General features: G+C 46.9%; 1 protein-coding gene and 1 long non-coding RNA gene across 4 annotated transcripts in view; one reads left to right on the plus strand and one right to left on the minus strand.

Moving 5' to 3' along the window:
* Positions 1-6,213, minus strand: part of LOC139226593 (uncharacterized) — a 162,551-nt gene extending 156,338 nt beyond the window's left edge. The window contains exon 1 of the long non-coding RNA XR_011587292.1: positions 6,124-6,213. This is a non-coding gene — a long non-coding RNA (uncharacterized lncRNA). The remainder of the gene's footprint in view (positions 1-6,123) is intronic.
* Positions 55-13,267, plus strand: LOC139226590 (histone H3.3A). 3 transcript variants are annotated; one of them, XM_070857446.1, is made up of 4 exons: positions 55-210; positions 8,161-8,299; positions 9,068-9,221; positions 11,302-13,267. In XM_070857446.1, the coding sequence occupies exons 2-4, from the start codon at positions 8,172-8,174 to the stop codon at positions 11,428-11,430; spliced, it is 411 nt and encodes a 136-aa protein (XP_070713547.1). In that variant the 5' UTR covers positions 55-210; positions 8,161-8,171; the 3' UTR covers positions 11,431-13,267. The 3 variants fall into 3 exon arrangements, with proteins under 3 accessions (XP_070713547.1, XP_070713548.1, XP_070713546.1); XM_070857447.1 differs by lacking the exon at positions 55-210 and adding an exon at positions 701-786; XM_070857445.1 differs by lacking the exon at positions 55-210 and adding an exon at positions 6,398-6,496.
* Positions 13,268-13,531: the final 264 nt, after the last annotated feature.

Below are 13,531 nucleotides of genomic sequence, written 5' to 3' on the forward strand. Positions count from 1 at the left end.
CGCGCCGCCCAGCCACAAGAAGGTTCCCACTGGGAAAAACTAATTCTGCACGGGGCAATTTCCAGCGGGGATCAGAAAGGGGGTCGCTGCCTGTCGGTATGGGGTCGGCGCATGCATGACGCGGCAGGAAAACGGGCGGGGCGGCCCCATACACCGCTCCAAAAATAAAGGAGGGCAATTCACAAAATGGCAGCTCCTCCACGCCGACCGGTGAGTCCTTACCGACCCGGGTATGAGGTGTGAGCGGGAAAGTGGGATTAGACTGTGAGGGATATTAAAGGGTGTGGGGAGTGGGGGTCTGGAACTCACTGAGTGAAAGGGTGGTAGAGGCAGAAACCCTCAGCACATTTAAAAAGTACTTGGATGTGCACTTGAAGTGCCGTAACCTACAGGGCTACGGACCGAGAGCTGGAAAGTGGGATTCGGCTGGATAGCTCTTTGTCGGCACGGACACGATGGGCTGAATGGCCTCCTTCCATGCTGTAAAATTTCTATGAAAAGCTAGATTAGGGCTGATCTGATTGTTTATAAGATGATGAAGGGACTGGATTGAGTTCCAGTTGACAGTTTGTTCCAGTCAAATAGGTTAGGCAGGACCAGGGGTCACAATGTGAAGTTGTGTAAGGCCAGATCGAGACTGGATGTCAGGAGGTGGTTCTTTTCCCAGAGCACACTGGGCCTCTGGAACAGGTTGCCGTCTCATACGGTGGATGCTGATTGGCTGAATTCCTTCGAGCGAGAGCTGGACCCGTTTCTGGCTGGGTCAGACATCACCACTTACAGAAGGTAGGTACTGCAGGGAACTCAGGGCCAGAGTGACCACCTGGACTAGTTTTGGTCGCCGAGATGGGCCAGAGAGGAATTTCCCAAATCCCCCACCCCCAAATTGGCCTGATGTTTTTAATCAGTTTGTTTGCCTCTCCCAGGCGATCACATGGTTTCGGGTGAGCTGGAATGTATAAATTGTGATATACACGGTATCATAATTGTGTGGGACAGGCACGATGGACCAGAGGGTCTTCACCAATGTTCCCTGTAATTCTGTTTGGCCCTACCCGGCCCCTTTAAGGGGCTGTGCAGACTATTCAAAATACTGTGCATGCGCGGTGTTTACATTGAAAAGCCGGCTGCGGGGTTCCCTGAGGCACTGCGCAGCCGCACAGCTTAATGGAAGCATGTCTTCATCTGTCCATTAGTGTTCGTATGATTGGAAATGGGATAAATGTTTGCTTGATACAGGGTTATGGGGAGACAGCAGGGCAGAGGGATTAGTTTGGGATTGATACAGGATTATGGGGAGAGATCAGGGAAGAGGGATTAGTTTGGGATTGATACAGGACTATGGGGAGAGAGCGGGGCAGAGGGATTAGTTTGGGATTGATACAGGACTATGGGGAGAGAGCAGGGAAGAGGGATTAGTTTGGGATTGATACAGGACTATGGGGAGAGAGAAGGGAAGAGGGATTAGTTTGGGATTGATACAGGACTATGGGGAGAGAGCGGGGCAGAGGGATTAGTTTGGGATTGATACAGGACTATGGGGAGAGATCAGGGAAGAGGGATTAGTTTGGGATTGATACAGGACTATGGGGAGAGAGCGGGGCAGAGGGATTAGTTTGGGATTGATACAGGACTATGGGGAGAGAGCAGGGAAAAGGGATTAGTTTGGGATTGATACAGGACTATGGGGAGAGAGCAGGGCAGAGGGATTAGTTTGGGATTGATACAGGACTATGGGGAGAGAGCAGGGCAGAGGGATTAGTTTGGGATTGATACAGGACTATGGGGAGAGAGCAGGGAAGAGGGATTAGTTTGGATAAATATTTGCTCAATACTAGGCTATGGGGAGACGGCAGGGCAGATTGATCAGCTTGGGATTGATACAGGGCTATGGGGAGAGAGGGGTATTGAGATTATATTCGCTTGATATTGGGTTATGGGGAGGGCAGTAGGATTATATTGGTGATGTTGGGCTATAGGAATTATCTTGGGTTGATGCTGTGCTATGGGGATTATATTGGGTTGATGCTGGGCTATGGGGATTATATTGGGTTGATGCTGGGCTATGGGGATTATATTGGTGATGTTGGACTATGGGGATTATATTGGTGATGTTGGGCTATAGGGATTATATTGTGATGTTGGGCTATGGGGATTATATTGGTGATGCTGGGCTATGGGGATTATATTGGTGATGTTGGGCTATGGGGATTATATTGGTGATATTGGGCTATAGAGATTATATTGGTGATGTTGGGCTATGGGGATTATATTGGGTTGATGCTGGGCTATGGGGATTATATTGGTGATGTTGGGCTATGGGGATTATATTGGGTTGATGCTGGGCTATGTAAATTATATTGGTGATGCTGGGCTATGGGGATTATATTGGGTTGATGCTGGGCTATGGGGATTATATTGGTGATGTTGTGCCATGGGGATTATATTGGTGATGCTGGGCTATGGGGATTATATTGGTGATGTTGGGCTATGGGGATTATATTGGTGATGCTGGGCTATGTAAATTATATTGGTGATGTTGGGCTATGGGGATTATATTGGGTTGATGCTGGGCTATGTAAATTATATTGGTGATGTTGGGCCATGGGGATTATATTGGGTTGATGCTGGGCTATGGGGATTATATTGGGTTGATGCTGGGCTATGTAAATTATATTGATGATGTTGGGCCATGGGGATTATATTGGGTTGATGCTGGGCTATGGGGATTATATTGGGTTGATGCTGGGCTATGTAAATTATATTAGTGATGTTGGGCCATGGGGATTATATTGGGTTGATGCTGGGCTATGGGGATTATATTGGTGATGTTGGGCTATGGGGATTATATTGGTGATGCTGGGCTATGGGGATTATATTGGTGATGTTGGGCTATGGGGATTATATTGGTGATGCTGGGCTATGTAAATTATATTGGTGATGTTGGGCTATGGGGATTATATTGGGTTGATGCTGGGCTATGGGGATTATATTGGTGATGTTGGGCTATGGGGATTATATTGGTGATGCTGGGCTATGGGGATTATATTGGGTTGATGCTGGGCTTTGTAAATTATATTGGTGATGTTGGGCTATGGGGATTATATTGGGTTGATGCTGGGCTATGGGGATTATATTGGGTTGATGCTGGGCTATGGGGATTATATTGGTGATGTTGGGCTATGGGGATTATATTGGTGATGCTGGGCTATGGGGATTATATTGGGTTGATGTTGGGCTATGTAAATTATATTGGTGATGTTGGGCTATGGGGATTATATTGGGTTGATGCTGGGCTATGGGGATTATATTGGGTTGATGCTGGGCTATGGGGATTATATTGGTGATGCTGGGCTATGGGGATTATATTGGTGATGCTGGGCTATGGGGATTATATTGGGTTGATGCTGGGCTATGTAAATTATATTGGTGATGTTGGGCTATGGGGATTATATTGGGTTGATGCTGGGCTATGGGGATTATATTGGTGATGTTGGGCTATGGGGATTATATTGGTGATGCTGGGCTATGGGGATTATATTGGGTTGATGCTGGGCTATGTAAATTATATTGGGTTGATGCTGGGCTATGGGGATTATATTGGGTTGATGCTGGGCTATGGGGATTATATTGGTGATGTTGGGCTATGGGGATTATATTGGTGATGCTGGGCTATGGGGATTATATTGGGTTGATGCTGGGCTATGTAAATTATATTGGTGATGTTGGGCTATGGGGATTATATTGGGTTGATGCTGGGCTATGTAAATTATATTGGTGATGTTGGGCTATGGGGATTATATTGGGTTGATGCTGGGCTATGTAAATTATATTGGTGATGTTGGGCTATGGGGATTATATTGGGTTGATGCTGGGCTATGTAAATTATATTGGTGATGTTGGGCTATGGGGATTATATTGGTGATGCTGGGCTATGGGGATTATATTGGGTTGATGCTGGGCTATGTAAATTATATTGATGATGGGCCATGGGGATTATATTGGGTTGATGGGCTATGGGGATTATATTGGGTTGATGCTGGGCTATGTAAATTATATTGGTGATGTTGGGCTATGGGGATTATATTGGGTTGATGCTGGGCTATGTAAATTATATTGGTGATGTTGGGCCATGGGGATTATATTGGGTTGATGCTGGGCTATGGGGATTATATTGGGTTGATGCTGGGCTATGTAAATTATATTGGTGATGTTGGGCTATGGGGATTATATTGGGTTGATGCTGGGCTATGTAAATTATATTGGTGATGTTGGGCTATGGGGATTATATTGGGTTGATGCTGGGCTATGGGGATTATATTGGTGATGCTGGGCTATGGGGATTATATTGGTGATGTTGGGCTATGGGGATTATATTGTGATGCTGGGCTATGGGGATTATATTGGGTTGATGCTGGGCTATGTAAATTATATTGGTGATGTTGGGCCATGGGGATCATATTGGTGATGCTGGGCTATGGGGATTATATTGGTGATGGGCTATGGGGATTATATTGGTGATGCTGGGCTATGGGGATTATATTGGGTTGATGCTGGGCTATGGGGATTATATTGGTGATGTTGGGCCATGGGGATTATATTGGTGATGCTGGGCTATGGGGATTATATTGGTGATGTTGGGCTATGGGGATTATATTGGTGATGCTGGGCTATGGGGATTATATTGGGTTGATGCTGGGCTATGGGGATTATATTGGTGATGTTGGGCCATGGGGATTATATTGGTGATGCTGGGCTATGGGGATTATATTGGTGATGCTGGGCTATGGGGATTATATTGGGTTGATGCTGGGCTATGGGGATTATATTGGGTTGATGCTGGGCTATGGGGATTATATTGGTGATGTTGGGCCATGGGGATTATATTGGTGATGCTGGGCTATGGGGATTATATTGGTGATGTTGGGCTATGGGGATTATATTGGTGATGCTGGGCTATGGGGATTATATTGGGTTGATGCTGGGCTATGGGGATTATATTGGTGATGTTGGGCCATGGGGATTATATTGGTGATGCTGGGCTATGGGGATTATATTGGTGATGCTGGGCTATGGGGATTATATTGGGTTGATGCTGGGCTATGGGGATTATATTGGGTTGATGCTGGGCTATGGGGATTATATTGGTGATGTTGGGCCATGGGGATTATATTGGTGATGCTGGGCTATGGGGATTATATTGGTGATGGGCTATGGGGATTATATTGGTGATGCTGGGCTATGGGGATTATATTGGGTTGATGCTGGGCTATGGGGATTATATTGGTGATGTTGGGCCATGGGGATTATATTGGTGATGCTGGGCTATGGGGATTATATTGGTGATGTTGGGCTATGGGGATTATATTGGTGATGCTGGGCTATGGGGATTATATTGGGTTGATGCTGGGCTATGGGGATTATATTGGTGATGTTGGGCCATGGGGATTATATTGGTGATGCTGGGCTATGGGGATTATATTGGGTTGATGCTGGGCAATGTAAATTATATTGGTGATGTTGGGCTATGGGGATTATATTGGGTTGATGCTGGGCTATGGGGATTATATTGGTGATGTTGGGCTATGGGGATTATATTGGTGATGCTGGGCTATGGGGATTATATTGGGTTGATGCTGGGCTATGTAAATTATATTGGTGATGTTGGGCTATGGGGATTATATTGGGTTGATGCTGGGCTATGGGGATTATATTGGTGATGTTGGGCTATGGGGATTATGTTGGGTTGATGCTGGGCTATGTAAATTATATTGGTGATGTTGGGCTATGGGGATTATATTGGGTTGATGCTGGGCTATGTAAATTATATTGGTGATGTTGGGCCATGGGGATTATATTGGGTTGATGCTGGGCTATGGGGATTATATTGGGTTGATGCTGGGCTATGGGGATTATATTGGTGATGTTGGGCCATGGGGATTATGTTGGGTTGATGCTGGGCTATGGGGAGAGCAACTCAATGTCAGTGAATTGGAGCCTCCCTCACAGTTTGTTAAAATGCTGAATAAATGCAAGCTGCTTTTTGTTATCTTTCTATCCCTGCGACGTGTTTTGAAGCCTAAACGAGTTGCCTTCACCCACAATCAATTAAATGCGACAGACCTTGGTCTGGAGGGCAGCTCGGCCACGCGCCTCTCCATTCCCGCTCTCCGCGCGCTGCGCTCTCGCTCCGACTGCCCGACCTTGGTGCCAGCCGGAGGATCGAAATGTGTGTGAAAATAAACCAATCGGAACGCGCCGTTTCCCCGGACAGTTCATTGGTCTGTTTTGACAGAATAGACCTATCGGCGTGCGAGTTTAAAGACCAATCAAAAGCGGGATTTGCAACCAATCAGAGCAGGGTTTGTCCCCCGGGGAGGTGGTGTGGGCGAAGAAGACGTCAGCGCGCCGACACGTCGCGGGTATAAATAGGCTGATCGGCCGCGGCTCGCGGAGTATAGCGGCTGAGAGCGAGGAGAGCGATTACTGGCAGTAGGTGAGTGCGGCCTCGGGGATCGGTCCGGAGGCGGGCGGGCGACGGGGACGCAGGCCGCCATTGAGTAGGCGGGTCGTGTAGTAGGCGATTGATTTTCATCCGGTTACGTTAATTCCGTGGCTGCGATCCGATCGGGTTCGTTGCGGCCGTCGATCGCCTCGGTTTTGGGTTCACAAAATGGAGCCGCGGTCTTCAGTTGTGCCGCGGGACCAGCGCAGTGGGGATGGCAGCTCGGCATAAAATGGCGGGCGGGGGAGGGGACGACGACTGAGCCTTTGTCCGGCAGGGCTCAGGACAAAGTTAACGGCAACCCCGAGAGGGGCGGGAGAGCGGGTGTTCGCTTCTCCCACACAACAATCCGAGTAACCGCCTCACACCCCCGTACACATTCGCCCCCGCACTTCCCCCTCGCGCCCGCTCTTTCCCCATCCCAAATCTCGCCTCCCCCCCCCATCCCAAATCTCGCCTCCCCCCCCATCCCAAATCTCGCCTCCCCCATCCCAAATCTCGCCTCCCTCCCATCCCAAATCTCGCCTCCCCCCATCCCAAATCTCGCCTCCCTCCCATCCCAAATCTCGCCTCCCCCCCCCATACCAAATCTCGCCTCCCCCCCCATACCAAATCTCGCCTCCCCCCCCATCCCAAATCTCGCCTCCCCCCCCCCCCCCACCATCCCAAATCTCGCCTCCCCCCCCATCCCAAATCTCGCCTCCCCCCCCCCCATCCCAAATCTCGCCTCCCCCCCCCATCCCAAATCTCGCCTCCCCCCCCCATCCCAAATCTCGCCTCCCCCCCCCATCCCAAATCTCGCCTCCCCCCCCCATCCCAAATCTCGCCTCCCCCCCCCCATCCCAAATCTCGCCTCCCCCCCCATCCCAAATCTCGCCTCCCCCCCCCCCCCCATCCCAAATCTCGCCTCCACCCTCCCCCCCATCCCAAATCTCTCCTCCCCCAATCTCTCCCACTTCCCCTCGTCGTGTCCCCTCCCATCTCTTTCCCTCGTCGTGTCCCCTCCCATCTCTTTCCCTCGTCGTGTCCTCCCATCTCTTTCCCTCGTCGTGTCCCCCCCCCATCTCTTTCCCTCGTCGTGTGTCCCCCCCCCATCTCTTTCCCTCGTCGTGTGTCCCCCCCCCCATCTCTTTCCCTCGTCGTGTGTCCCCCCCCCATCTCTTTCCCTTGTCGTGTGTCCCCCCCCCATCTCTTTCCCTCGTCGTGTGTCCCCCCCCCATCTCTTTCCCTCGTCGTGTGTCCCCCCCCCATCTCGTTCCCTCGTCGTGTGTCCCCCCCCCATCTCTTTCCCTCGTCGTGTGTCCCCCCCCCATCTCTTTCCCTCGTCGTGTCCTCCCCCCCCCCCCATCTCTTTCCCTCGTCATTCGTTCCCCAATCTCTTTCCCTCGTCGTCAGCCCCCAATCTCTTTCCCTCGTGCCCCCCCCCCCCGAATCTCCTTGGTCCCCCGGCCCCCAATCTCTCAGCCTCCCATTTGTGTCTTCCTGGGCTACCCCTCTGCTGCTCCTGCTATTTCCCCAGCCTTCCCACTGCGCTAGCTGCAGGACTTTTCTTATTTCACCACATGGGCTGTTTATTTGCTGCTGTTTGTTATGCTGACAAAGGAATGATGATGAAATGTGCCGTGCTAATATGCTTCTTGCTATCCCACCGCCAGCTTGAGGCAAGATGGCTCGAACAAAGCAAACAGCCCGTAAGTCCACAGGAGGCAAAGCACCCAGGAAACAGCTGGCTACAAAAGCTGCAAGGAAGAGTGCACCATCTACTGGTGGAGTGAAGAAACCCCATCGCTACAGGTATTGGGACGGGTGTAATGTCAACCTTGCAGTCAATGCACTAGTTGTCTGGTGCTGCTTTCCCATTGAGGTGATGTGAAGTAGATTGGGGCTCAGGTGGCGATATGTTGTCACCAGATGCTATTCTGTTTTTCCATTTGGCAGCATGCTGCTTGCCTTTTCTCCTATTCGAGGCTCAGCGGGATGTTAATGTTCTTGTTTTTAGGAGCATGTCTGCGTTGGAGGTACATCGTTTGCTTCCTTCATCTGTATGGTCTTGCTGATGGCAGTATTTCATGTTCACCTCTTGACAGGATCCAGCGAGATTTTGCTTTCATGCTTAGCCTTATAATTTCATTTTTGGTCCTATCCACCAATTTTATGAAATGTGCACTTTGAAAGATTTCAGTAGGTAGGCTGATCTGTTTGATATCTGCAAAAGAAACAATGTCAGAATCACTCAGCAGTTAGGCAGCATCTATGGAGAGGATGGTAGGGTTAATGTACCGTGGCTTATGACCATTCTTCTGAATAAAGAGTCATAAGACTTAGAACATTACCCTGACCTTGTTCTCTCCAGATGCTGCCTGAGCTGCTGTTTCCAGCATCTGCAGGATTAGTTTTTGACATCAAATTGGAGAATTTTATAAAAAGAAAGACTAGTATTTATATAGCGCCTTTCATGACCACCGGACAGGTCATATGGGAAACGGGTCAAATAGGTGAACGTTTGTAATTGCACTATTGTTTGAATGATTTGATAATCTAGCTATTTGGCTTTTCCTTCAGGCCTGGTACTGTTGCTCTGAGAGAAATTCGACGATATCAGAAATCCACAGAATTGTTGATTCGCAAGCTGCCCTTCCAGCGTTTGGTGCGTGAGATTGCACAAGATTTCAAGACTGATCTGAGATTCCAGAGTGCTGCGATTGGTGCACTACAGGTACACTCAGTGTAATTGCTTCTGCAGCACAGGGTAAAGGCGTGGTGATAATACAACGATGGGTTGCGCGCAGGTGGCTTCAAAATAACTTAGTTTATGGGTTGTACAGTGAGCCGCATATTTTACTTGATACTGTACCATATGTTAAATATTTTATGGTCTTGAGTATTTTAATTTTAAAGTCACTAGTTACTCCTGTAAGTGGAGCTCGCGTCTCACTGTATCGAGTACATCCTTTCTTCTCAGTATTCAAATAACCCAGAGATTGTAACACTGGACTTTTACTCCGCAAGCACGACTGGAAGTATTACACGGCAGTGAGCTAGATAAACGTTAGTGAATTTACATCCATTTTGAACCAATAATAGCTTTTTTACATAGGAGCTGAACATCTGCTACTTGCAATTAAATATGTTGAATTTACAGCACAGAAACAGGCTGTTCAGCTCAGCTGGTCTATGCCTCTATGTAGAAAACACTTTAGGGGCACAAGGGAAAATTGACATTAAAGTAAGATAGAATAGGAGAGTAAACAAAAGCTTGGTCAAAGAGCTGTGTTTTATGGTGGAGTGATTTGAGTGTGAATCCCAAGGCTTCTGAAAGCATGGGAACAAGTAGTGAGATGAATGGGGTGGGGAGGGAGGGGGATGCACCAGGTGAAAAGCTGGGAATTTGGGGAGGTTGTGGGGCTGAACAAAGTTGCCAGCTAGGGGTGAGTCCATGTGGGAAGGTCAATACATACTTAAGAATTTTAAATTAGTTTCTGGGAGCCATTGTAGGTTACATGGGATGGGCAAGCACCCCCCCCACTCACCAAGCATAATACACTAATCAACAGTTCAAACCACAATGGTGTGGTCAGATTAAACTTACAAATACTGTGTACAGTAGTAGGAAAAATGCTATACTCAATTATTAAGGACGTGATAACAGGGCACTTAGAAAATAATAGGATTGGGCAGAGTCAACACGGATTTATGAAAGGGAAATAGAATAGGTAAGGAGGAACCAGTGGATGTGGTATTTGGATTTTCAGAAGGCATTCAATAAGGTGCCGCACAAGGTTATTAAACAAATTTAGTGCCCAAACAAATTTAGTGCCCATGGGATTGGGGGTAATATACTAGCACGGACTAAGGATTGGTTAACAGGCAAAAAACAGTAGGAATAAACGGGTCATTTTCGGGTTGTGAATAGGATGCAACGAGGATATAGACAGGCTACATGAGTGGGCAAAAACACGGCAACTGGAATATAATGCGGAGAAATGTGAAGTTATCCACTTAGGTAGGAAAAATAGAAAAACAGTATTTTTTAAATGGTGAGAGATTGGGAATGTTGGTGTTCAGAGGGACCTGGGGGTCCTTGTACACGAATCACTGAAAGTTAACATGCAGGTACAGCAAGCAATTAAGAAAGCAAATTGTATTTTGGCCTTTATTACAAGAGGATTTGAGTATAAGAGTAAAGACGTCTTATTGCAATTATATAGAGACCTGGTGAGACGGCATCTGGAGTATTGTGTACAGTTTTGGTCTCCTTACCTAAGGAAGGATACACTTGCCATTGAGGGAGTGCAACGAAGGTTCACCAGACTGATTCCTGGGGTGGAGGGATTGTCCTAATGAGAGATTGGGTAGACATACCTATATTTTCTTTTAGAGTTTAGAAGAATGAGGTGTGATTTCATTTGAAACATACACCATTCTTGAGGGCTTGACAGGGTAGATGCAGGGAGGAAGTTTCACTCAGAGGGTGATGAATCTTTGAAATTCTCTACCCAGAGTTCTGTGGAGGCTCAGTCTTCAAGACAGAGATGGATATATTTTTGAATATTAAGGGATATGGGGATCGGACAGGAAAGTGGAGTTGAGGTAGAAGATCAGCCATGATCTTATTGAATGGCGGAGCAGGCTTACTGAATGGCCTACTCCTAATTCTTATGTTCTTATAACTTTGATAGATTCAGCATGTGAAGGACTAACTAACACTACAGGAATATGTCAAAAAATTCAACACAGGCAAAAGTTACATTTGAAGCTCATTCCCCTGTTTTGAAATGTGTGCCTTTGTTTAATAGGAGGCTAGTGAGGCATACCTGGTCGGTCTCTTTGAAGATACAAACCTGTGCGCCATCCATGCCAAGCGAGTAACCATCATGCCAAAGGATATTCAGCTGGCTCGCAGGATACGTGGCGAAAGAGCTTAATTGGAGCATGCTCGTTCTATCAGCAATGGACAGCAGGACCTTTTTTTAATATTGCAGGATTTTACAGATGGAATTGTCAGGATACGGACTTTTAAGAAGTGAAAATGTGCAAATGGAATATGTGGTATTCACTGTTTTTATTCAATTTTCTAAAGTTTAATAGGGTGGGTGGTTAAACTGGGAGGGGAGCCCTTACTGTTATCGGGAAAATAAATCTAAACTGTAGTTAAATTGGAACCGATCCGTGTCCACTTGTCATTCGCATGAGGTGCAAGTGGGAAATACCCATTGCTCCTCGAGCACTTGAGTTAAGTTTTTGTTTTGTATTATACTTGGGTTTTCTATTAGACTATTTCCTAGAGCATTTTGTACTAGTCAACTGAAAGGAATGTACTGGGAAAAATGCTTCCTAATATTGTGTCATTCCGTTGGTAACTCAGGAGGAATTGATGCAGTCTTACACCAAGTAAATTGCATTGATATTTTGTACATCAAGCTGGAGTGTACAGCTTGGCAGCTATGTACCTATTTATGCATTGTTTTTCACGTTATTGATCTGTTTTTTGGGGAGGGGGGGAAGTTATTCATCTATTAAATTGTTTATGGACTCACGCGTGTTGCTTTTTGTTCTCGTGCAAACAAGTGGTTTTCCATTGGGATAATGCAGATAGGGGCTAGTTTGAATTCTGGATTGAGTAGGTAGCTGCAGTTCTCATAACTGAATGTTTAGCTGTTAGCTTGCTGAATGGCATTCATCGTTGAAGACAGTGAAGTGCTGCTCCTTTGTGATGTGGGTATTTCCTGCCCAAGCTAGCTGTACATATGGGGATTGTATTGCATGAGTTCTTTATGGTGCTTTCCCATGGGCCTTGGTTTGGGTGCTACAACCTTTGTATTCCTGCCACAGAATCTCTCACAGGTGGGTTGCAGTAGTGTGGATTTGATGCCATCAGATTTAACTACACTTGGTTGCTGAAATTCCCTTTGATGGGAGGGACCATAGTAGCCAAGTAGCGACAATGAGTATTTGCCAATAGATTTGAGGCTTTTCCCAGAATAGTTCCAAAGGACTAAGTCCAGCACTGCAAGGTTGGTGTGTTATTCAGCCCTCCTGACATTGCAACTGCGGCAGCGATGCTGTTTCTCTACCTCTTAAGGGACTTTTTTCACCTTGGTGATATCGGGGAGGCCATGTAGCTAGTATTGGGGTTCTCATTTAGTTTGCTAGAGATTGACAAGCTCCCATGTTGCAAGTTTTATCCCTGAGGGGTCTCTTCCAAGGAAGGATATAGTAATGCTACATTGATCCCTATTTGGACCATTGGCTCTCTAGGATGGCTTTGACAAAAAGCTGGAGTTGTAGTGTACTGCTACTCATAACTTGGTCAGGAAGATGTTTGTGAGCTGCTGCATTTGTTGTCCTGGGCTGAACTGATGGATGTTGATTGCTGTGGCATTCACTGCTTTTGCCCCTCTTCCTGCTCAGTAACAGAAGGCAAGCGAATGTTACGCAGTTATCCCATCCTCCACAAAGCAAAGGAAAAGATCTATTTGTTTTCAGCTTTCATTGGAGGAATGCAGTAGCTTGATTGGAATCTTAACTCCATTCTGTACAGTGTTCCGTGCGATGGCTCTCGGCATGGTGTTACTGAAGCTATTGGTGCAGGCAGTCTCCTTGCAGGGCTTTTGGTGTCTTGTTAATGACATTGGGATGTGTTCATCTGAATAAGTCAGGAAAGGGCCCACTGGCAAAAGGATCACATGCTTATACTGCACTCAGTACAGGAGCTGGTGTAAAATTGTAAAAATACTGCATTAAAGTACATGAAAACCACAACCACTTGACTTGCTGTAGTATTGTACTGTCATTGTTCTTACAAACTACTGTATTTTCAAATGCAGTGAAATGCAAACCCTGTATAAAGCATAGGTGGCTACTCGGTGCTCAGTGTCCAGTATCCGGATGTGCAGTTACTTATACTGATACATTGGGCATATGTAGGCTATGGGTTCAGTACAGTCTTCACTGAAGGTGAGACACCTCACATTGAGCCTTGTTGCTAACACCTACAGCCATACAGTTGTCTGTTTATTATCGACG

This window comes from Pristiophorus japonicus, chromosome 16 (genome assembly GCF_044704955.1).
Source record: "Pristiophorus japonicus isolate sPriJap1 chromosome 16, sPriJap1.hap1, whole genome shotgun sequence".
Classification (NCBI taxonomy): domain Eukaryota; kingdom Metazoa; phylum Chordata; class Chondrichthyes; family Pristiophoridae; genus Pristiophorus; species Pristiophorus japonicus.

What these genes read in the sequence shown, in the direction of transcription:
- LOC139226590 (XM_070857446.1), top strand. Translation starts at nt 8,172, where the DNA reads ATGGCTCGAACAAAGCAAACAGCCCGTAAGTCCACAGGAGGCAAAGCA. An exon ending in AAGAAACCCCATCGCTACAG is followed by an intron (nt 8,300 to 9,067) that starts GTATTGGGACGG and finishes CTTTTCCTTCAG; the next exon opens with GCCTGGTACTGTTGCTCTGA. An exon ending in CTGCGATTGGTGCACTACAG is followed by an intron (nt 9,222 to 11,301) that starts GTACACTCAGTG and finishes TTTGTTTAATAG; the next exon opens with GAGGCTAGTGAGGCATACCT.